Raw genomic sequence first — 25,666 nt, forward strand, 5'->3', positions numbered from 1 at the left:
ATGAACCCAGAGAAGACTTTCTTGAAGGATTAGGGAGGACAAAATCTCTGCATTCAGTAACTGAGGTAAGTTCATATTAGTGATTTTGAAAACTGCATCTAAATTGTGTTTGCAGTATCTCACAAATGAGCAAGCCTTCTTCATGTGAGGAATCAAAAGTTTTATACGAGGGGCATTTAAAAAGTCTGAGAGATGGCACCACTGGCACATATTTAGGTCAAGTTTAGTTAGTAGCATCTTTGGAAAGAACACACACCACGTTTCAGCCATATTGGTCTATTTCTTTGTGTTTGGCATTCGTGTGAATCAAGGAAGTCGAGCGATTGTCAAAAAATAGACAAAAAAAGAATTTCGTGTGGTGATTAAACATTACTTTATGAAAGGCAAAACACCTCAGGAGACTAAAGAGGAGATTGATAAATATTACAGTAACTCAGCACCTTCGTTTAGAACAGTTTATAAGTGGTTTCAAAATTTTTGCAGTGGTCATATGGGCGCAAGTGATGCTGAATGCTCTGAACGCCCTGTGGAGGTTATGGCTCCATAAATCATAGATAAAATCCATGATATGGTGATGGATGACAGAAGAGTTAAGGTGCATGAGATTGCTAGTGCTGTGGGTATCTTGAATGAATGGGTACACAATATTAAACATTTGGACATGAGAAAGCTATCTTCAAGATGGGTTCCGCGATTGCTCATGCTTGACCAAAAACGAAATTGTGTGAAGTGTTGCAAGGATGGTTTGCAGCTGTTCAGGAAGAATCTGCAGGACTTTAAGCATCGTTTTGTCACTGTGGATAAAACATGGATACATTACTATACTCCTGAGACCAAACAAAAATCTAAACAATGGGTTACCAAGGTAGAATCTGCACCATAAAAGACGAAGACCATTCCTTCGCCCAGAAAGGTTATGGCGAATGTCTTTTGGGATTTGCAAGGGATAGTCCTCAATGACTATCTGGAAAAGGGTAAAACTATTACAGGTGCATATTATTTATCATTACTGGACCGCTTGAAAACCAAGTCGCAAGAAAAACGCCGCGATTGGAGCACAAAAAAGCCCTTTTCCATCACGGCAATGCACCAGCACACACCTCAGCTGTTGTGGTCGCAAAATTAAAGGAAATAGGATTTCAACTCATTTCACATCTCCCCTGTTTTCCAGACTTGGCTCCCTTAGACTACTATTTGTTCCCCAATTTGAAGAAATGGCTGGTGGGACAAAGATTTTATTCAAACAAGGAGGTGATTGCAGCAACAAATAGGTATTTTGCAGACTTAGACAATTCATACTGTTTGGTAGGGATCAACAAATTAGAACAGTATTGGATGAAGTATATAAGTCTAAAAGAAGACTATGTCAAAAAATAAAAAAGGTTAACCCCAAAAATGTAAGTAGTTTTTATTTTTGCACAGACTCTCCTAATGTCCCTCATATATATTAACCCCTTAATGATTTTTTTCAAATTATGTCCCAAAACATAATATTTTTTAAAAACATTCTGTAATTAATAAAATTACACATAGACGTATAAAGACTGGACTTAGACTAAAATAACCTGAAGCTTGAAGTCATTTTTTAGTTTGTGTGTAGCTATGGAGCCTAACCATGTATTTCACATTGGTTTCCTTGGAGGAGCTGGCTGGAGCACAGTGAATGTATTTATCTTGTAGCACTGGTGAGCACCTGTCTCTCAGCCGACGAACTATTGTCAGTTTCAGTCTCTAATGAAGTGACATCACATTCTTCTTCACTTTCTGAGATGCTAAATTCAGTATCAAACTAAGGATACTATAGTAACACTTTTTTGAAAGCACTGTCTACACAACAATATAAGAGAGAGTCTGAAAGTGTGCGTTTTGTTGTCGAGTATCCACACAGTGAAGATATCTATTGACAAGCAAAACACAACAGCCAGGCTATAAATGTAGTACCAGATGTTTTTCAGTGGCCAAACATAACTATCAGTGCTGAGATGGATATAAGTGGGGTTTTATTTTTTTGAAGGTTTCTTCTTTAAGTTGCCCGAGTATGCTTTGGATTTTAAGTTCCACTCAAAATGATAAAAATGAGAGCACTCAGGGTTGTATGTTAAGGGGTTAATTGCTAATACATGTATTTTCATTGTTTCCTTTGAGCTTCTTCCAAGTACAGGTGGCGCTTTGCAGCTTTTGCTGGTAGCTTGGCACTGTAATCTTGTCAGGTAGCAAACACTGAATGCAGAATGTGACCCATCTCTTAGAAGATAGCTGTGTAAGAATCCAAGAAGGTTCCTAAATTACAAACCATGATTTTAGGAGGGGGGAAGGGGAAATATCACAATCTAGCTCAAGGTTTACATATTAATTTTTTTCTGTTTCATATTCAGCTATTAAATATCACTAAATCTTAAGTCCGAGATAAGATTTATGGGTAGTATATTTATTTACCGAAGTCACATTTCCTGACACTTTATGACAGCAAATTGTACTGAAATATGTAATTTGGAGAAATCCTTAATGCTGCACATGTTAGCTGTGCTTCAAGCTCACATTTTTTGTGTTTTGAATTCTAAGCTTGAGTTGTTTAATGCATTGTGTGAGACCAGAGTGCAGGATTTATGAATTCACACAAGGAAACAGTGATGTTTCTATGATGTCACAGATCTTGTGCTGTGATTGTGATTTTTGGATGAATAAATAAATATTGAATTGTGGTCAGATAAGGCACTGACAAAAAAAACAATCTGTAATTCACTGGTTCACTACCATGCTCACACAATAAAACAAAGACATTCCTGAGAGAGAGCTCTTGGGGACTGTATGTGCATAACATCTAAGATTACAGAACATACTTCTCTTAAATTAATAAAATAGTCCCACAATATTTTAGAAAATGCAATGTGGTGGTGGGGGGGGGGGGGGGGGGGGGGAAGTCGTAGAAAGAAGAACGCGAACTTATAAATTTTGATGCCATAAGTTCACACCACTATGTATGGGGTATCCCATTTATCTGATGAACACTTGTGCAGTGGAATAGATGCCGGGTAGTGAGTGCTCCATTGCCAAGCGATTAGATACCGTGTTGCCCATCTACTGCTGCAGTACATGACGACATTTAAAATACAAGCAAATAAATTTTGTACTCAGCCATGCCATACAAGGAGATGCTGGAACTGCCTACCATTATTTTCCATGTATTTCTAACATCTACTCAAGACAATATTAATCACATGATGTAATTCTCACTGAGATGTTGAATTAATTAATTCACGGATATTAACCTTCAGTTCCTCTATTGTGTGAGGATTTGTTGTGTACACTTTGTCCTTCAGTGCACCCCATAAATAAAAATTGCACGTAGTTAAATCAGGACTTTAGTGGGCCACCTTTTGTTACTAATCACTCTTTCATTGAAGACATCATGAATTGCGTGCAAACAAACATTGGCCTTATGAGCCCTTGCCGAATCCTGTTGAAAACTGCAAAGCTTCATTCTCTTTCACTCAGTTCATTAAGAAATGGTCACAAAATGTTGTGCACCTGTCTTTCACTTGTAACTGTGTCATTAAAAAAAATTGGGCCTATTATTTTGTCACCACTAACTGTGCACCACACCCCTATTTTCTGATCATGAAGGGCTTTTCTCGTGAAGCACAACAGGTCTACATGTGCTCCTGTACTGACAGTTTTGGGAATTAACATACCTGTATAAATGGAACCAAGCCTTGTCTGATAACAGAATTAAGTAAGGATCCATTTCAGCATCAAGCACTTGTTTTAAAACCCATTCACAAAACTTAACGTTCTGCACAACATCATCAAGTCTTGAACTACTGATACCTTATAGGGCCTTAGCCCAAGCAGCTTAGCACCTTTTTATATAGAGGTGCACAATATTTGTGTATGCTGTCAAAGACACCTAAGAGACTTTTAGGGGAATTTTCCAGGCAGTAAGCAATGTAATCAAGACGAGCTTTTGGGAGCACTGTATGTTGTTGTTTACACTTCTTGTCTTGAACACTTCCTGTTTCATGAAATTTATTCATTAATTTGTGAACTGCATCATGACTTGGAACTTGAACACCTGGAAACTTCTGTTTGAACAATGTCTGAACAATTTGAGTGGACTCTGCATGCACATACAAATCATATATAAACATGTATTGTATAACTGAATAATTTGCTCTTGCCATTTTTGCATTTGCAAACTTCACTGTTACACTCTTGATGCCTGTTTCACTACTCGAATAACGCTGACCAACAAGGTGCTTTTGTCTGTGTGACCTTCAGGCTATAACCCACAAAAAATGGAGGGGGTAAGGGGAGGCGGGGCATAGTGTGGTCCTGCAGGACCCATTCGACCAGCAAGTGCGGTTTCCATGGCTGGTGTGCATTACCCCAGGCAAACAGTCATCAGGAAATGGAACACCCTGTATTAAACTGCCTTAAACTTCTGTGTCTGTGTGTCTTATATGATTCTCTAATTGCTGACATGTCAAGAATGATGCGTGTCTGATACAGCTTCAATGCACCACTGTATTAAAATGGCATACTTTCATAACACACAAGCTATAATATGAATACAACAAAATACAAAAATGCTTTACTCAGCAATATGATAGTTCTCTTCATTTCCTTCAATAAATCGTACCAGTATTGACACATTTTTAATGTGCGAATGTATTAAAAAAGTGTGATCTCATAGTATGTAAGTTATAAAAAATAACTCACAATACATGTGCTTCAACTTATGAGTCCAAAATCCAGTATGGCATGTTTTAAGTTCTACATGTGATGTAGAATGGCTAGACTGAAGAGACCTGTCTACAGAGAGACCAATAAGAGCTGCACTTTGTGGAATCCATGCCCCCAACCCTCTGCTACACTGAGCTTAACCAGCACTGAATGTGCAGCTTAACTACTACCTATTAAAAACCATCAGTCAGTATCATCAGTTCCTTAACTTTGACTGTCATTATATAAATTTGTGTGGGAAATATTTGAAATTTGTACTGTTTCATCTCAGAGACGATAACTACAAGCCACCCGTAAAATGATACTTAGAAAGACAAAAGATGATTGGTTTACAATACTGTGTGACAGTCTTACAACTTACTGAAGGAGAAAATAAAAAGTTAATGTAAAGACCTGGGCCCTCGCAGTCTCATCATCTCAACAACAGTAAACCAATAATTTCTTGTTATCAGCATTGCTCATGCAATAAAAGGTTTGTGGTTGAGGTAGACAAGCACTGTGATGGATTAAAGAAGACACTGATTAAATCCAAAGTGGCCTACTTTACTACAAATTATCTGAATTTGTACCACATTTACCTGGGTATAAGAGGCTCTCACTTCTTTTCTTTTTCTTGTTTTTATAAAAAGAAAAAAGAGGGTCCTTGAGACAAAAATATTTTTAACAAATTCTGACTGATGAAAATTACAAACTATTTTTCTGAAATAAAGTATCTGCCTAAAACATTAGCATTATATCCATTCTAAACTTAGACTAATCACTGATTGCCTACAATTTGATAACACTAGGAGTAATAAAGTAAATAGAGAGAAACTGTTTACATTAATTTTTGTCTTCACTACCTGTTTTGCTTACTAAGTCTGTCACCAGGTGTATCACTATTCTTAAGCATCACTGTCCTCCTAATCACACAGTGAAATTTATATCATTGTTGTTACAAATATTTGCCTGTTCCCTCCGAATATGTCATGGTTTCTGAAGCAGTGGCTACAGTGAGACCTGAGGGCAAAGCTGTTTCTTTTACTGAATACATGTATTGTACCTTCCACGATTTTACCTTCATCTACCCTCTATATGACCCACAATGCTTTCACTATTAAAAAATTAGAGTAGCTCTTTACAAGTCCTCAAATAGTTCATGAAGGATGAAGACTGAAAGACTGCTATAACAGGGGCATTACTGTCCACACTGCAGGACTCATATCATCCTCTTTGTCTTTTTCAAGTAGCACTCTATTCATGAATAATGTGAGCAGACTACACTGCACAACTAGAGCTTCAGTCTCTTAAAGCTTTTCTCCTGCAGTTCCCAACTCAGTATGCTATCCAACAATTTTGTATAGTAGCACCTCTGGGAGAAGGGTTTGACTGATAACTGACTTATTTCAAGTTGGCAGAGTTGTGCTAATGTTGGCTTACCTAGTAGCTGAAATTGCATGCTAATTAGAGTTATAAATATATGAGAATTAGTAAGAGAAAAGAACCATCAGACTGTAGCTGGAAGACTGCTGGTGGGTCAAGTTTATCTTACCTGGTAAGAAAATCGCCAATAAAAGGTAAACAAATCTTGAATGACTCTAAGTCCAAGACACACACTTAACATGTTAGGTGATTCGATATCGATAAGCATTTCGTTAGAAAGATGGAGTTTTCGATATTGTATGCGTACCTTCATAATGGTTGAAATTCATTATCCAAGATCTATATTTTCCAAAGTATTACATGTACAAATATGATTGATGCATTACTAGAACTGTAAACTCACCAACTTTGCATTTTGCACTTGACAAATGTCCTATAAGTGCCCCTCTGCCCACACAACACAAGCCCAAGTGGTAGTCAAGTTCATCCATGTTCTGTCAATGGTCATCACCACAGCATTGATGCATTCTCTGAGCTGTTCCAGTGTTCATGGCGAATGGGACTTGCTTAAATACATCCTTAATATACTCTTAAAGGAAAAAAGCCACAGATTGTTAGGTAAGGTGACCTACAAGTCCAAGTGAACGAACAATGTGGCAGTTTGTCATTTAGGTAGTGATGAACATTGATGCTCCAATGAGGGGGTATCGGATCCCATTCTTTTCTATAATTCCTCCCGAATGTACTCTGTAGCATTGTAACAGATAAACATCTCACATTTCCAACACACAAAAATTCTTTTCTTACTTGCAGTTTTATCTAGACACTGCACTTGCAATGCCAAAAGATGGCCACAATGCAACTGGTTGAGACCACAGTTCTACTCATGCACCTAGCATATTTAAACATTTAATACTTTGAAGAAAGAAAAACCTTGAAAATGAATGACTCATTTATAGTAGCCCAATATACGAAAACAAATCATAAAAGAAATCAATGCATTTCTATTAATGAGAAATGTAGTGAGAAAATCCTAGAAGAGAAAAACCCACATCAACAACAACAGTTTATGCTAAGTAAGACATGATAAAAAGGAAACAAAAGTAAGAAAATAAAATAAAATTAAAAGATGTGAAAAATATGCCTCATTAGATGCATTTATAACAATGTATACTATAGTTACACATCTAATTTCTTTCAGACTGTCAATTATCTCCACATATTTGGCCAACAGAAGACATATGTATTTTGAATAAATCAGATTTTGGCTCACTGTGTTATTTCCTGTCACTAATCTAGGGAATGGCATATTCAGCTTACCCATAGTATTGTTGTATGATCTCAGGAGTCTCAGCCATTCGATGGACTAATTTGTCCAATTCAGTCAAATTCATAGAATCCACACCATAAGCTTCTCGGAAAGAGTAAAGTTTGTACCAGTTAGGTTCTGTATTTGGTTCAAGGTTTGCTTCAGTGAGATTGAACATCCAAGAAGTGTAATCCACAACAGCCTATATTTGAAATGAAAAATTTTACTACAGTATGCATACTTACAATTCTTTAGTTCTTTTTAATATCTTAATGCTTTTGAGATTGAATCTGTTCCTTTTTAATTAATTAGAGCAAAATACAAACAAGTAAAGGTAATACAAAAATTACAGGCTGCAAAAATAATAGGTTTTTCTTGTTACTGTTTAAAAATGAGGAAAAGCTTCAGACATTTTTAATAGCTAAGTAGATAAGATGGATGAAAAAAATAGCAGGTAAGTAGTTTACTGAAACTCAAAGTAACAAACACAACTGTTAGAATTGCTCAAAACAACAAATTTAGGAAAAGTAAGTTGAATCCTTATTGTTATATCCTTACTGTACTGTAGTTTTTAAGTGCATAGTATGAGAGAATGAATCAACTGAGTTAGTGAGGAATGAGAGACAAATGTTGATGATTTGTCCATTAGCATTACACACTATTTTATTTTCTATATAGCAAAAGCTAATACTTTTATGGACTTAATCATCTGCATGCTAACACCTTAATTTAGTTAGTTTTGTATGGATCATAAATCATATTCACAGTACTAAGATGTGAGATGCGGTCTGTAGGGTAGATGACGAAGAACATTCCAATGACATTTTGTGAGCTCCATTTGGGTGCAGAGACTTGCTGTGAATCCCTGCATTGCCATAGACAAGGAGAAGTCAATTTTCACTTTTGTGGCAATGAATGCATCAAAGTCATTTCTTCAATTTTCTGACATTAACACAATACACTTTAGAGTCAATGGTTGCACCATGAGGGAAGAAATCAAGGAGAACAACCCCTTCACAGCCCCAGAAAACTGTTGTCATGACTTTACTGGTAGAGAGTGTGGCTTTGAACTTTTCCTTTGGAGGAGAGGTAATGTGGCACCATTCCATGGATTACTATTTTGTTTCTGGTTCGAAGTGATGAACTATGTTTCATTGCCTGTGACAATGACTGACAAAAAATTGCCACAATCAGCCTCCTAACATGCAAGCAGTTCTGCATAGTGATTCTTCATTGCTTGTTATATCTTTTTTTAGGTGGCAAGGATCCCAATGGGCACACATCTTTGATAATACAAACTCTTTGAATGAGTGTGTCAGCTCAACCAACAGAGAAGTCCAATTGAGTAGTGAGTTCTTTGATTGTGATCCACGACTCACTTCAAATGAGAGTGTCCACACATTCCAACATTGCAGGAGTCACAGCAATGCGTAGCCAGCTGGCATGCAAGAGATCAGATAGGTTTGCACGACCTTGTTTGGATGATGACAGACGCCTGCCCAATTTATTCGCTGCCAGGCCCCTGTAGAAATTCTGCAAGTGTCTATGAATATCTGTGGTTCTCTGGTTTTCTACTAAAAGAAGCTCAATGGCAGCTCTCTGCTTGGAAAGCACCTCTGTTACAGGCAACATTTTGAAGGATACGTATAGTGCTGTGACCTATCAGAACTTCATGAAACTATACAGGCTGAAGCGGACATATTCCACGATGACCCAGAACAAATTCTGCATTTTTTCAACTGAAAGTAGTTAAGAAAAAATGTTTTCTATTAGTTACTGAACTCCCTTCATGTTGAACAATTTATCATTTGTTCAGCTGTTACAAATTTTCATTTAAGTCCTGTGTACAATGTTTGTTCACTATTTACAAGATTATTAATTTTTAATCCTTTGGATGCTAGTATGCACAGTGACCATTGAACACTCAAATCTAAAGGACTCCAGTCAGTCACAGTCACAAAATCCATAATTTGTTGCAGATTTAGTTTTCGAGAATAACATAGACATCACTGGTGCGTTACCAGAAGAGTCATAAGATTACCAACTAGTCAGAGCATAAATTTGTGGCAAATGACACTATCTTTTTGTTGTTGTTGTGGTCTTCAGTCCTGAGACCAATTTGATGCAGCTCTCCATGCTACTCTATCCTGTGCAAGCTTCTTCATCTCCCAGTACGCAACCTACATCCTTCTGAATCTGCTTAGTGTATTCATCTCTTGGTCTCCCTCTACGATTTATACACTCCATGCTGCCCTCCAATACTAAATTGGTGATCCCTTGAAGCTTCAGAACATGTCCTACCAAAGGATCCCTTCTTCTATTCAAGTTGTGCCACAAGCTTCTCTTCTCCCCAATCCTATTCAACACCTCCACATTAGTTATGTGATCAACCCATCTAATCTTCAGCATTCTTCTGTAGCACCACATTTCAAAAGCATCTACCTCTCTTCTTGTCTAAACTATTTATCATCCATGTTTCACTTCCATACATGGCTACACTCCACACAAATACTTTCCGAAAAGACTTCCTGACACTTAAATCTATACTCGATGTTAACAAATTTCTGTTCTTCGGAAACGCTTTCCTTCCCATTGCCAGTCTACATTTTATATCCTCTCTACTTTGACCATCATCAGTTATTTTGCTCCCCAAATGGCAAAACTCCTTTACTACTTTAAGTGTCTCATTTCCTAATCTAATTTCCTCAACATCACCCGACTTAATTCGACTACATTCCATTATCCTCGTTTTGCTTTTGTTGATGTTCATCTTATATCCTCCTTTCAAGACACTATCCATTCCGTTCAACTGCTCTTCCAAGTCCTTGCCGTCTGTCTCTGACAGAATTATAATGTCATCAGCAAACCTCAAAGTTTTTATTTCTTCTCCATGGATTTTAATTCCTACTCCAAATTTTTCTTTTGTTTCCTTCACTGCTTGTTCAATATACAGATTGAATAACATCGGGGAGAGGCTACAACACTGTCTCACTCCCTTCCCAACCGCTGCTTCCCTTTCATGCCCCTCAACTCTTGTAACTGCTATTTGGTTTCTATACAAATTGTAAATAGCCTTTCGCTCCCCATATTTTACCCCTGCCACCTTCAGAATCTGAAATAGAGTATTCCAGTCAACACTGTCAAAAGCTTTATCTAAGACTACAAATGCTAGAAATGTAGGTTTGCCTTTCCTTAATCTAGCTTCTAAGATAAGCCGTAGGGTCAGTATTGCCTCACGTGTTCCAATATTTCTACTGAATCCAAACTGATTATCCCCAAGGTCACCTTCTACTAGTTTTTCCATTCGTCTGTAAAGAATGTGTGTTAGTATTTTGCAGCCATGACTTATTAAACTGATAGTTCAGTAATTTTCACATCTGTCAACACCTGCTTACATTGGGATTGGAATTATTGTATTCTTCTTGAAGTCTGAGGGTATCTTGCCTGGCTCATACATCTTGCTCACCAGATGGTAGTGTTTTGTCAGTACTGGCTCTCCCAAGGCCATAAGTAGTTCTAATGGAATGTAGTCCACTCCCGGGGCCTTGTTTCGACTTTGCTTTGTCAAACTTTTCATGCAGTATCATATCTCCCATTTCATCTTCATCTACATCCTTTTCCATTTCCATAATATTGTCCTCAAGTACATCACCCTTGTATAGACCCTCTATATACTCCTTCCACCTTTCTGCTTTCCCTTCTTTGCTTAGAACTGGGTTTCCATCTGAGCTCTTGATATTCATACAAGTGGTTCTCTTTTCTCCAAAGGTCTCTGTAATTTTCCTATAGGCAGTATCTATCTTACCCCTAGTGAGATAAGCCTCTACACCCTTACATTTATCCTCTAGCCATCCCTGCTTAGCCATTTTAAACTCCCTGTCGATCTCATTTTTGAGATATTTGTGTTCCTTTTTGCCTACTTCAATACCGCATTTTTATATTTTCTCCTTTCATCAATTAAATTCAATATTTCTTCTGTTACCCAAGGATTTCTACTAGTCCTCATCTTTTTACCTACTTGATCCTCAGCTGCCTTCACTACTTCATCCCTCAAAGCTACCCATTCTTCTTCTACTGCCATTTGGTCCCTGACGCTCTCCCAGAAACTCTCTACAACCTCTGATTCTTTCAGTTTATCCATGCCCCATCTCCATAATTTCCCACCTTTTGCAGTTTCTTCAGTTTCAATCTACAGTTCATAACCAATAGATTGTGGTCAGAGTCCATCTCTGCCCCTGGAAATGTCTTACAATTTAAAACCTGGTTCCTAAATCTCTGTCTTACCATTGTATAATCTATCTGAAATCTGCCAGTATCTCCATGCTTCTTCCATGTATACAACCTTCTTTTATGATTCATGAACCAAGTGTTAGCATTGATTAAGTTGTGCTCTGTGCAAAATTCTTTCAGGCAGCTTCCTCTTTCATTTCTTACCTCCAATCCATATTCACCTACTATGTTTCCTTCTCTCCCTTTTACTACCACCGAATTCCAGTCACCCATGACTATTAAATTTCTAACTCCCTTCACTATCTGAACAATTTCTTTTATCTCATCATACACTTCTTCAATTTCTTCGTCATCTGCAGAGATAGTTGGCATATAAACTTGTACTACTGTTATAGGTGTGGGCTTCATGTCTATCTTGGCCACAATAATGCATTCACTATGCTGTTTGTAGTAGCTTACCCACATTCCTATTTTTTTTATTCATTATTAAACCTACTCCTGCATTACCCCTATTTGACTTTGTATTTATAACCCTGTACTCACCTGACCAATAGTCTTGTTCCTCCTGCCACCAGACTTCACTAAAGACCACTATATCTAACTTAAACCTATCCATTACCCTTTTTAAATTTACTAACCTACCTGCCTGATTAAGGGATCTGACATTCCATGCTCCGATCCGTAGAACGCCAGTTTTCTTTCTCCTGATAATGACGTCCTCTTGAGTAGTCCCCGCCCGGAGATCCGAATGGGGGACTATTTTACCTCCGGAATATTTTACCCAAGAGGACGCCATCATCATTAACCATGCAGTAAAGCTGCATGCCCTCGGAAAAATTACGGTTGTAATTTCCCCTTGCTTTCAACTGTTCACAGTATCAGCACAGCATGACCATTTTGGTTTGTGTTACAAGGCCAGATCAGTCAATTGTCCAGACTGTTGCCCCTGCAACTACTGAAAAGGCTGCTGCCCCTCTTCAGGAACCATACGTTTGTCTGGCCTCTCAACAGATATGCCTCCATTGTGGTTGCCCCTACGGTACGGCTATCTGTATCACTGAGGCACGCAAGTCTCCCCACCAACGGCAAGGTCCATGGTTCATGGGGGGCCTTTATATGGCAGAAACAAAAACTTAATTATTCCCAAAATACTGTGATTCACACAGTCACATGCCTTAGTTAATTTACAGAAAATATCAATTTGCACTATTTTATTATTTAATGCTTGTAAAATTTGGTGAGTGAACATATATGGCAGTAGAACAACTATTCTAACTGTAATTTTCTGCTCATAATATTGTTGCTCAGATGATATACTATTGTAGAATATGTCACCTTCTCGAAAATTGTGGAAAATGATGTCAGGTCTGGCAGATATATAGGCAGCTTTAGGCCTCAGGTATTGTGAGAATGGAATATAAGCTGGTGGTACCATTCCCTCCTACATTGTTCAGGGGAATTTGTACTGTGTGGGAGAGGAAACAATAAGCTTTGGGTAGCAAAGCTTTAAGATTTTTCAAATGTTTTTCTTACTTACAAGTTAATGTTGCATAACAAGAATGGGCGTGTTTGAGTCTTTTGTGCAACACATGCAGAAGTAGTGAGGCATATTGCACTCAAACCAAAGCTTAAGGGGACAATTTCAAACTACAATACTTTTTTTATGTCCGCCCCCAGTAGATGAATGGTCAACATGACAGATTGTCAATCTTCTGGGCCCAGGTTTGATTCCCGGCTGGGTCAGGGAATTTTCTTTACCCATGGAGTGAGTGTTGTGCTGTCCTCATCATCATCCTACCATCCTCATCAACTGCAGGTTGCTGAAGTGGCATCAAATTGAAAGACTGGCACCCGTCGAACGATCTGCCCAATGGGAGGCCCTAGCCTTACGATTAAATAAATAAATAATTTCTTTATAATATTAAACGTTTACACTATTGGTAATCATAAACATATAAAACTATAATAAACATATAAGACTAATCCCCCATGAACCATGGATCTTGCCATTGGTGGAGAGGCTTGCGTGCCTCAGCGATACAGATAGCTGTACTGTAGGTACAACCACAATGGAGGGGTATCTGCTGAGAGGCCAGACACATGTTTGGTTTCTGAAGAGGTCCAGCAAGCCTCTTCAGTAGTTGCAGGGGCAACAGTCTGGATGACTGACTGATATGACCTTGTAACATTAACCAAAATGGCCCTGCTGTGCTGGTGCTGTGATGGCTGAAAGCAAGGGGAATCTACACTCGTAATTTTTCCCAAGGGCATGCAGCTTTACTTTATGGTTAAATGATGATGGTGTCCTCTTGGGTAAAATAGTCCCCCATTTGGAACTCCAGGCAGGGACTACTCAGGAGGATATCAGGAGAAAGAAAACTGGCATTATACAGAACGGACTGTGGGATGTCAGATCCCTTAATTGGGCAGGTAGGTTAGAAACTTTAAAAAGGGTAATGGATTGGTTAAAGTTAGATATAGTGGGAAGTAGTGAAGTTCAGTGGCACAATACTTCTGGTCACATGAATATAGGGCTATAATTACGAAATTGAGTAGGGTTAATGCAGGAGTAGGTTTAATAATGAATAAAAAAATAGGAGTGCGGGTAAGCTACTATGAGTAGCACAGTGAATGCCTTATTGTAGTCAAGATAGATACAAAGCCCATGCCTATAACAGTAGTATACGTTTATATGCCAACTAGCTCCACAGAGGATGAAGAGATTGAAGAAATGTATGATGCAATAAAAGAATTTATTCAGATAGTTAAGGAAGACGAAAATTTAATAGTCATGAGGGACTGGAACTTGACAGTAGGAAAAGGAGGAGAAGAAAAAGTAGTAGGTGAATATGGAATGGGAGGAAGCAATGAAGGAGGAAGCTGCCTGGTAGAATTTTGCATAGATCATAACTTAATTATAGCTAACACTTGGTTTCAGAATCATGATGGAATGTTTTATATGTGGAAGAGGCCTGGAGACACTGGAACATTTCAGATAGATTATATAATGGTAAGACAGAGCTTTAGGAACCAGGTTTTAAATTGTGAGGCATATTCAGGGGCAGATGTGGATTCTGATCACAATTTATAGGTTATGAACTGTAGATTAAAACTAAAGAAAGTGCAAAAGGTGGCATTTTAAGGAGATGGGATGTAGATAAACTAAAGGAACCAGATGTTGAAGAGAATTTCTGAGAGAGCATTAGTGAACAACTGACAGGAATGGAGGAAAGAAATACAGTAGAAGAAGAATGGGTAGCTTTGAGTGATGAAACAGTGAAGGCAGCAGAGGATGAAGTAGGTAAAAAGATGAGGGCTATTATAAATCCTGTGGTAATGGAGGAGGTATTGAATTTAATTGATGAAAGAAGAAAATATATAAAAATGCAGCAAATAAAGCAGGCACAAAGGAATACAAATGTCTCAGGAAGTGCCAAATTTGCTAAGCAGGGATGGCTAGAGGACAAATGTAAGGACGGAGATGCATATATCACTAGGAGTAAGATAGATACAGCCTACAGGAAAATTAAAGAGACCTTCGTAGAAAAGAGAACTACCTGCATGAATATCAAGATCTCAGATGAGAGGCCAGTTCTGGTCTGGGAAGGGCAGGGGGGAAAGTGGCGGGAGTATATAGAGCGTCTATACAAAGGTGATGTAATGATACTGTGAGAAGAATATGACAGGGCACTGAAAGACCTAAGATGAAACAGGGGCCTGGGAGTAGACAACATTACATTTGAACTACAGAAAGCCTTGGGAGAGTCAACCACGACAAAACTCTGCCATCAGGTAAGCAAGCTGTATGAGACAGGCAAAATAACCTCAGACTTCAGGAAGAATATAATTATTCCAATCCCAAGGAATGCAGGTGTTGACAGGTGTGAAAATAACTGAACTGTCAGTTTAATAAGTTATGGCTGCAAAATACTGACACATATTCTGTACAGACAAATGGAGAACTGTTAGAAACTGACCTCAGGGAAGACTAGTTTGGATTCTGTTGAAATGTTGGAAAATGTGAGGCAATACTGACCCTGTGACTGATCTTAGAAGATAGATTAAGGCAAGGCAAACCTATGTTTCTAGCATTTGTAGACTTAGAGAACGCTTTTGACAATGTTGACTAGAATACTCTCTTACAAATTTTGAAGGTGGCAGGAGACGATAAAAGGAGCGAAAGGCTATTTACAATTTGCACAGAAACCAGATGGCAGTTATAACAGTCAAGGGACATGAAAGGGAAGCAGAGGTTGGGAAGGGAGTGAGACAGGGTTGTAGGCTATCCCTGATGTTATTCAATCTGTATATTGAGGAAGCAGTGAAGGAAACAAAAGAAAAATTTGGAGTAGGAATTAAAATCCATGGAGAAGAAATAAAAACTTTGAGGTTTGCTGATGACATTATAATTCTGTCAGAGACAGCAAAGGAGTTGAAAGAGCAGTCAAACAGAATGGACAGTGTCTTGAAAGGAGGATATAAAGTGAACATCAACAAAAACAAAATGAGAATAATGGAATGTAGTTGCATTAAATCAGTTGCTACTGAGGGAATTACATTAGGAAATGAGACACTTAAAGTAGTAGATGAGTTTTGCTAGTTAGGGAGCAAAATAATTGATGATGGTTGAAGTAGAGAGGATATAAAATGTAGACTGGCAATGGCAAGGAGAGCATTTCTGAAGAAGAGAAATTTGGTAACATCGAGTATAGATTTAAGTGTCAGGAAGTCCTTTATGGAAATATTTGTATGGAGGTGAAACATGAATGATAAATAGTTTAGACAAGAAGAGAAGAGAAGCTTTCAAAATGTGGTGCTACAGAAGAATGCTGAAGATTAGATGATTAGATCACGTAACTAATGAGGAGGTACTGAATAGAATTGGGGAGAAGAGGAATTTATGGCACAAATTGAATAGAAGAAGGGATCAGTTGGTAGGACAAATTCTGAAGCATCAGGGGATCACCAATTTATTATTGGAGATAAGTGTGGAGGGAAAAAATCACAGAGGAAGACCAATGGATGAATACACTCAGCAAATTCAGAAGGATGCAGGTCGCAGCAATTACTCAGAGATGAAGAATTTTGCACAGGATAGGGGTGCATGGAGAGCTGCATCAAACCAGTCTCTGGACTGAAGACCATAACATCAACAACAAGACTATAATGATCAACAGTGCCTGACAAAAAGAATGAAGCACCTTGAGGGGAGGAGAAAATGAAAAGGAGCTTCACAAGTTGAGTGATTGTGTCATGATATTTCAGCAATTACCAAACTGAGACAAATTTACCAAGACAATGTCATTATGATAACTGATTTCTGCCATAGAGCCTGGATACATGCACAGAGTCAGTTGGGAAGAGTGTCATTAGTCTGAGCTGTTCCCGCAAGTTTTTCCAGGGGCAGATTTGGGGATCTTGTCAGCTAAGAAACTATCTCAACATCACGCAGACAGTTCATAAAGAAATGTACTATGTGTTGTCAACCATTGTCCTCGTGAAAATGTTACCATAACAACACCACATGAGAGGTAACATATGGGGGTTCAGGTTGTCCTTGACATACCATTGTGCCCTCAGAGCCCCTTTGTTCACCACTACCCATGACCTGAAGTCATACCCCATGGCTCCCCACACCACAACACCAGGAGTAACACCACAGTGTCCCTCCAAAACATTGGAAGAATGGGACCTCTTCACATATTGCTACCATAATCACCAAACAAAATCATCAATGGTAGTGCAGAACTGCATTTCACCACTGAACACAATGCGATGACATTCATCAGCAGTCTCTGATTCCCAGTAACAGCAAAACTCCAAACACAGCCAGGAAGCAGCATGGCACGCTAAGGCTCTAGTCCAGCTTCTGCTAGTCTCTAACCAACAGTGTGCAATGACGCAGAATGTTGCTGGGAGACCACACTTGTTCTCATATGCTGGCACAACTTTTAAGGGGATGTGATATGCTTGGTGAATATTACTGAGATCCTTCCTTGTGGTGGTCAGATGTGGTTGACTGAACATTGACAATGAGTAAGACTACCCTCAGATTCTAATGGAGTCCATCATCAGGCCACTGTCACATCTGAAAGCCCCACAAAACTGCATAATATTGCATGATTCAACCAGATGGCCAAATGGAGATCCTACAATGAAGCCTCTTTCAAATTATGTCAGGTGCTGCTAATGCTGTCCCACACAAGGAAGTGGCATCTACGTGTCCTTCACAGTGATCACTCTACATCTGAATGCTGCCCACACCCTTTATATACCCTCAAGGCCTGCTAACAACACTAGACATGAACAACACAAATGCACTCTGGTACCCATTCTACCTGTCACAGATCGTTTATGTATACATCAGCTATGGGTATTTGATGTAGTTACAATAATGTCTGACCATATCTTCTGCATGCTTCACTTTTATGTCGGGCTGTGTGTCTGTGTGAAGAAGTAATATGCCAAATGTTCAAAAGAACCTGAACCAAGGGAAAGAACTGTGTGGGAAGTGACCAGTCTCAGTGAGACAGGATACTGGAACTGACACTGCACATATTGTCTGTGTCAGAAGACAGAAGGCTGCCATGAACGATACACTAAACAGAGGCCAGTGAGTGCCAACCATACTGCTACAGCTGATGGGGTTTCCACACAACAGTTGCAGATATCAACTCACCAGCATTGTGTGTAACTGTAACTGTTCATGGTCTGTAACTGCTCATGGTATGTAACTGCTCACAGTTCAGTAGTGATTGTTCATAGTTCAAGTTCACTGAGTAATGTTGTTTGCCGACTATAACTAACTGTTTACAAAATGCATTGATCTTTAATTTAAGGAGATTTTTCTCAGTGCCACTGCTAAGATAATAGATTCTTGATTTATGAACTTCCTTTCTAAAAGCTTAGAAGGGAGCAATTACCAAGCAGGTTGGGAGTCTGTTAAAAGTCAACTTGTCAACATGCATCAAAAATTTGGTGAACAAGAAAACTTTATTGAATTGTGATGAACAAAATATATTTATTTGCAACCTTTTTGAAGTATACTAGTTAATAATTTAAGTAGCAAATATTCACTATCTCATGCCTCTGATGTCAATTCAGCATATCTTCTTCCAAGAAGTTGTCAAGCAGCTTTCAACAGTGCTGTCAAAAGTGACATGATCATAGCTGAAGTTAATATGGAGTAAGAGGATAAACATAGCCCTTTTACTTTTCAATGAGTTACTGTTAGAGCCCAATGAGGGCTGGGATAATCGTGCCTTACGCAGAAAGTGAAAGCAAGGTTTGGCTATGGCCTATCTGCCAACAGCCACAGAGAATTTAATCTGAGCTACAGTTTTATAAATGCTAGCAGAGCTGGAACACAAAAGCACTATTTGATTATAAGTGAAGATGCACATGACAATGACTTGTGGTTGCTGAACTGTTGTTCTGACAGTAATGAAAAGGCAGTCATGCAACATTTTACCACTAGGTAAAAGCAGAAACATCAAAGAATGACTAATTTGATTAGAAACTGTTTGATCAATAGAATGATGACAATCACACAACTGAGCAGAAGTGTTACGGATGGAAAGCTATTTGTGATGTAAGTTTGGTAGTATAGATGGCATAGGGATGAATTTGGGTACTGTGTGGGTTGGGTGGGTGACAGAACACTATTTTGAGTGATGGTGATCAAATTTTTGTACCATTGTTTGTTGAAACAGTTGTTTTCTGAGTAGCTTATTATCTAATCCCCCTAATAAGTCCTTAGTAACAGCAAGTTATTGTAATGAAAGTAAATTACTCACTCCTGTATTTCCATCCACTTTGTACACTTTGTAATTTGGATTTACATTACTTGCTGTCACAACACTTCCTCCATTATAAGCAACAATGCTAGCCCTAGATCTATCATCGGAAGCATAGTGCAGCTGAAAAATGTCTTTGTGTGAGTGTCCATTGAATACAGCTGCTATGGTATACTCAAATCTGAAAATGAATATAAAGATGAACAATAAACATTAATAATAAAGATTAATAATAAAGATTAATAATAAGGATTAACACAGCAAAAGTTTAAAAGAGTGCAAATGGTAACAGAATAAATCAATACTGAACAACAAGAAAAATCAAAAAGAAAATTTTCACAAAATCGGTAAACATGTGGCAGCATGTATACATAATACATTCCAAAATGCCATGCACAAATATGGTGTTTTCCAGTGCTCACACCTCTGGTTCTGATGGTGATAAAAAGTTAGGTCAAGTGTTTTGGATAGCTCTTGTGTTAGGGACCATTTGTACATCCAACAGAAGGATTGTCTTAGTGTCACTATCCTACAGCATAGGGACAAAATATTAATATTACGCTTCCTTCTGCTTTTGTGTTTCATGTGGTCTATGGTGGGTTTGATGGGACTTACAGAGGCACTATTTGTTCATGGGCAGTTCCCGCAAAAAGGATTTTTTTACTATACTTTGGTCATCACCATTTAACCAACACCCAGCCAAGGATTCCAAGACGGCTAAGTAAAGCAAATGGTTGAAATTCCCAAGATCCTGATTTAGGATAACCTTGAAAATTTTCTTGATGTCTTTAACTGTTTCCAAGATACAGAGATTCAGAGTTACCCTACTTGTACACAAAAAATACATGTATAAAATCCAATGTGAGACAAAAACAAAGTTTATAAAATAACTTAGCATGGAGAAGTATGTTGTAAAGTGCCTTTATTATCTTCAGGGAATCCCACATTGTAGTACTGAAGCACACACAATTTTTTTTTTGTTCATAAGATCTTTTGCATTATTTCAATTTCACATAAAAATCTGCCTAAATTTTACTGACCAATACATTTCTTTTCATATAAGTTACATGCCCAGCTGCAAAAGGGAATAAAAGGGAACCCATGGAAAAAGTCTCCTTTCAGAGCACAAAAAAATGTGAATATGTTCCTATTTTTTTAAAAGCTTCTGACTGAGGAGTGGGGTACTACCTTCTTCAGCGCCTTTAAAAATTTCCCAAAATGACATATAGATACAGAGAGATAATGACAATGAATGAATGAGAAAGGGCAACTGTGAGTTGGTGGGTATGACCAACTTACAACAGTGGACTAGTGGATATGAGTGAGTTATAGTAACGGGAGCTTATGGAAGTTTGAGGTGAGTTGTACGTTTAAAATAAATTTAAAAAAGTTTTCATCCAAAGTTTTTGGAAAAAACTTTAAAGGTGCTGATGAAGGGAGAATTAGACAGCTTGTATCCTACTTTTCAGCCAGAGTATTTTAAATAAACAGGAACATATTCACCTTTTTTGTGCACCAAAAGTAGTATTTTTCTGTTGGTGAAATACTGATCTCAGAGGAAACTAAGGCACAAAACTAAGCTTCTAATGTATTAAAATACAAGTAATATGAATATAGGGTGAAGAATAACTGGAACATATAAATTAACAAGGAAACACACAAATAATCGTATTTGTTCCTTGTTTTCAACGCCAAGATATAAAGATAATGAAAATTTATTCAAAAAGAACATAATTTTCTGGGAATATGAGGAGTCTAAATGGGTATAAAATATCCACAGCAAAGAATAAATAAAGTAGGGCACAATGAAGAACACAAACCCCTCTTTTTTGCTAAAAAAAGTTTGCCTCATCTACTCTCTCTGAAATACCAAATCTGTGTACTGAAGAAGTATACTGATGCCATAAAAGTTACCTTTCAAGAGGCAAGCCTTATATTTCTCACTCAAGAAATATAATGCTAAAGGTAAATTAAATTGTGATTATGATTCTTTGCTATGTCCATTCACAAAAATATTACGAACATTGAAGAGGCAGATTAATGAATATATTTAAATAAATTTAATATTTTTTAGTACAGCATAATTTAGTTTTAGAAGACAGAAGTAGGAGATCTACCATAACAGAGCACCTAGCAGAAGACCATTTAAGGACTTGAATACTGTTGACTGTAAAATTATAGAAAATAGTTGGAATCACACTGTATAAGTAATATGAAAAGTATCTGATAAGTAAATTTGATGAAGAAAAAATGCCACACTTGGTGGTCAGCATGCAGTTCCTCATCTCAGTTGACGATGAAATGGTATCTAGCAAAATCCAGTCCCACCAATAGATTTCATGGAAATGCAATTTAAAAAAATGAGGTTCTAGCAATGCTGTCACTGTATGCTGTGTGGCCTTGAACAGGTAGCATGAACTCTGCATACAATTGGAACTGTCCATTAACTCAGTGAAACAAGGAAATGCCATGGGGAATGGATATACAGACTTGCCATTGTTCAATTTATGTTCATGCCAAACATTTTATTTTTATTTATTTATTTTATTTTTATTTCTTTCCCCCAGTTAAACCATCAAACTGTATCCAGTTTACACCTCCACATAACATGGACTTCTTATAGATATAAATGACCACTTTGTTTCCTTCACGATGCAAGTGAAGTGAATAGAAAATCATAGTGGATACACTACCCATCTACACAATGATGCAGAAAAACACAATAGGTAGGCTTCACTAGAGCACATGCTATGCTACACATAGGAATTCCATTCTGCGCATTTGACATCCAGGTATATTTTGACAGAGCTGGCATGTACATGTAAAAGCAACATTCATTTTAGAGTAGATCTTCGAAATGACCACCTCGCATTTGCAAACACTTTGCAACTAACTGGATCATACTTTGCTGGACCCTGTGCAACACATCTGCATCCATCACTGTCAAAGCACCATGCATGAAAAGCTGTTAGGTCAAGTACATCCATGGCTGGAGTACATTTAAATTTGCTGCTTTATGTGTCCACACAAATAAAAATCTAGTGGGTTAAGGTCTGGGGAACAATGAGACCATGACACTAGGTCTCCATGATCAATCCATTTCATGGAAATACTTTATTTTAATACTGATGCACAGGCATTCCAAAGCATGGTGATACACCATAAGGCTGAAATCAAAGCTGTTGCTGAACACCAAATAAAATGTTTTCTAATTTGTCAAGCAAAGTATTGCAAAGAAACATACAATATAGGGTTGTATTTAACTTATCCAGCAGTAGGTAAGGGGCCCAAAAGCAATCCTCCTATTATTTAACCCCACTGGTTAATGCCAAAGTGTGCATGAAAGCCACATTCAAAGGTAACATGTGGACTGTGTTCCAACCAATAGCGGCTATTGTGGAGGTCAAAAATACCTTCTTGAGTGAAGCTAGATTCATCAGTCCATATCATGTTATTTATAAAATGTTGGTTATTTCCACTTGGTGCAAAAGCCATTCATGAAACTTAACTTGTCAAATGCAGTCTTCTGGCTGCTGGTGTTGAGTTAATGTGTAATGATATGGTTGCAGTTCTTCATCATGCAACACTTCAACAACCAGTCTTTGAAATATCACGGTTACTTCTCTGAGGTGATTGCTGAACTGTTTCAAGGTACACGTCCTCTGTTTATGGAGTTCATCTAATCCTTGGATGACTTCTGTCTATTATTTGTGGATGAATATTATTGGATTCATGAAGGCATTGATCCAGGTGATTAAAGACATTCTTGTTGGGGATGGTGCCTTTGAGGGTACCATGCAGTATATGCATGAGCAGCAGCAGCAGCAGCTTGGTTATCAGATGCACCCAGCACCAAAAGCATATCAACATATTCATCATTTATGCATCCCACTGGGAAGCCGCCCTACGTGAACTTGACAGGACCAGTAGACAAATGCATGCACTTTAATGGATCCCACTGTCATGTGATGGGCTACTGTAATGTCACAAAATTATGTCCATCATATAAAGGATGAGAACTGGGGAACAAATGCCTAAAAAATAAAAAATGAATCTGATTAGTATTTGGACCATGGCTCCATGGTATATGTGGATTTGATGTCACAGCAGTCTACTCAATGAGCTACTACAGCTAGTACAATACTGTGGGGTGATATTCATTCCCTTTTATATTCTAATGTGCAGTAAGATGTGACTCTGTTGCCAGCTCCTTGTTTTCAAACATGTGTTTTCAAAATGCACCCAAACTGATTTTCCTAGATAAACTTTTGTCTTGAACCTGGAAGGGGAACTGCATGCCGATTCCAAGTGCAAAATTTATTCTACACCCTGTATAATTTAATGATATTTACTTATGAGCTAAAATAAGTTTCATCTACATTCATAGCATGTAAAGATTATACCAAAGGTACTTAGCATTGTGTGAGATGTTATGGATTTTTTCTATTTCAATCATGCATGAAGCATGGGAAGAATGACTGCTTCATTGCCTCTGCGTATGCTGTAATTAGCATAATTTTGTTTTCATTGTCCCTACAGGAGCATTACATAGGAGGCTGAAGTATATCTCCAGATCCTTCACCTAGTACTGGTTCTTGAAAGGTTGTAAGTAGGCTCTTGCAGTATAATTTGTCTCTATCTTAAGCAGGTTTTCCAACATTTTCAACATTTCCATCACAGATGGCAAATTTTAAAACACATCCCAATAGCACCAGTGATTTGTAAAACTTAAATGGCAACCCTTGTATATGGGCAACAGGACAAGTCAAAACATCTCGTGGCCATGTCAGCTGAGGTCAGTGCTACAGCCTAACCTTCACACTTACTACACTCACAATGAGATGGCTGATTGGCTGATGCTCACCACTAGGACTTTGCTGTTTGTGTTCTGCATGCACACAGTACACTTTCCTCTTACCATTTCCATTACTTCTATGATAATGAACAACATGTGATACCATCATTTTAACAAAATAGGTTTCTATTGGAGGAACCAATACATTCAAATTTGTGGAACATACTCACTGTTGAGATGATGAACTATAATGCTTGGTTATCTCCTTTGTTGTCTTTCGCAGATATCCTCATGGACTATGCCACTCCCCATTTTTCCTTACCTAACAAATCATCATATCTCCAACTTAACATCAACTTCAATACAATGTAATTTTAAAATTACTCAAATGCCACCATTTGGAAAAATTGAAGGGTCAACCCTGCAAGTATAGTCAAATTGCAATGAAAAATCTTCAAGTCCTTTCGTTTCTCTCTCATTCAGAAATGCTCTTTATCTACGGATCAACTAGACCAACCAATACAGTCTAGAGTGAGTCACCACATACGTGGCCTAATGACCAAGCTGTCAAAATGATCCAATTCTGTCATTATTTGTCATGTCCATATAAGATGAGAAGATTATATTGCACACCAATGTGAACAATAATCTGTTACATATTTTGTAATGTTTTTACAATGTCATACCGATCAACTATTCTGTTGTATTCTCTTGACCATGTTGAATAGCAGGCACTAGATCCTGATGGCATATGGCTAAGAATGTGTACTTTTTCTCCTGCTGCTTCAGCTGCAAGTAATGTTTCTGCTAACCACTTCAGCTGTTCACTTGGATCTGCAGGCTGGTAGTGAATCCACCTATGAAACAGTTATTGTTGTACTGAATTTCAGAACCATGAACATAAATCTGTTTTTATTTCATTCGTTTTCACACACACACACACACACACACACACACACACACACACACACACACACACACACACAAAGATTCCAAGACTTACCAAGCAGGAAAGCGCCGGTAGATAGGCACAATAAAAAAACACACAAACACACACACAAAATTCAAGCTTTCACAACCAATGGTTGCTTCTTCAGGAAAGAGGGAAGGAGAGGGAAAGACGAAAGGATGTGGGTTTTAAGGGAGAGGGTAAGGAGTCATTCCAATCCCAGGAGCGGAAAGGCTTACCTTAAGAGGAAAAAAGGACAGGTATACACTCGCTTTGCCTTAACAAATGTCTGCTTGTGTCTGTGTATTTGCAGATGGATATGTGTGTGTATACGAGTGTATACCTGTCCTTTTTTCCCTCTAAGGTAAGTCTTTCCACTCCCAGGATTGGAAAGACTCCTTACTCTTTCCCTTAAAACCCACATCCTTTCGTCTTTCCCTCTCCTTCCCTCTTTCCTGATGAATCCCTTAAAACAGTGTGAC

General features: G+C 38.1%; 1 protein-coding gene across 2 annotated transcripts in view; it reads right to left on the minus strand.

Moving 5' to 3' along the window:
- Window positions 1-25,666, minus strand: part of LOC126336779 (sphingomyelin phosphodiesterase-like) — a 338,554-nt gene that overhangs the window by 198,588 nt on the left and 114,300 nt on the right. Inside the window, exons 8-10 of one of the 2 annotated variants that reach the window (XM_050000795.1) lie at window positions 24,922-25,092; window positions 19,441-19,621; window positions 7,426-7,616 (exon numbers count right to left, since the gene is read on the minus strand). The exons of the other annotated variant lie outside the window; for it this stretch is intronic. Of the exons in view, the coding sequence (XP_049856752.1) occupies window positions 7,426-7,616; window positions 19,441-19,621; window positions 24,922-25,092 (543 nt within the window). The remainder of the gene's footprint in view (window positions 1-7,425; window positions 7,617-19,440; window positions 19,622-24,921; window positions 25,093-25,666) is intronic. 2 annotated transcript variants of the gene reach the window in all.

Source organism: Schistocerca gregaria, chromosome 2 (genome assembly GCF_023897955.1).
Source record: "Schistocerca gregaria isolate iqSchGreg1 chromosome 2, iqSchGreg1.2, whole genome shotgun sequence".
Taxonomy (NCBI): Eukaryota; Metazoa; Arthropoda; class Insecta; order Orthoptera; family Acrididae; genus Schistocerca; species Schistocerca gregaria.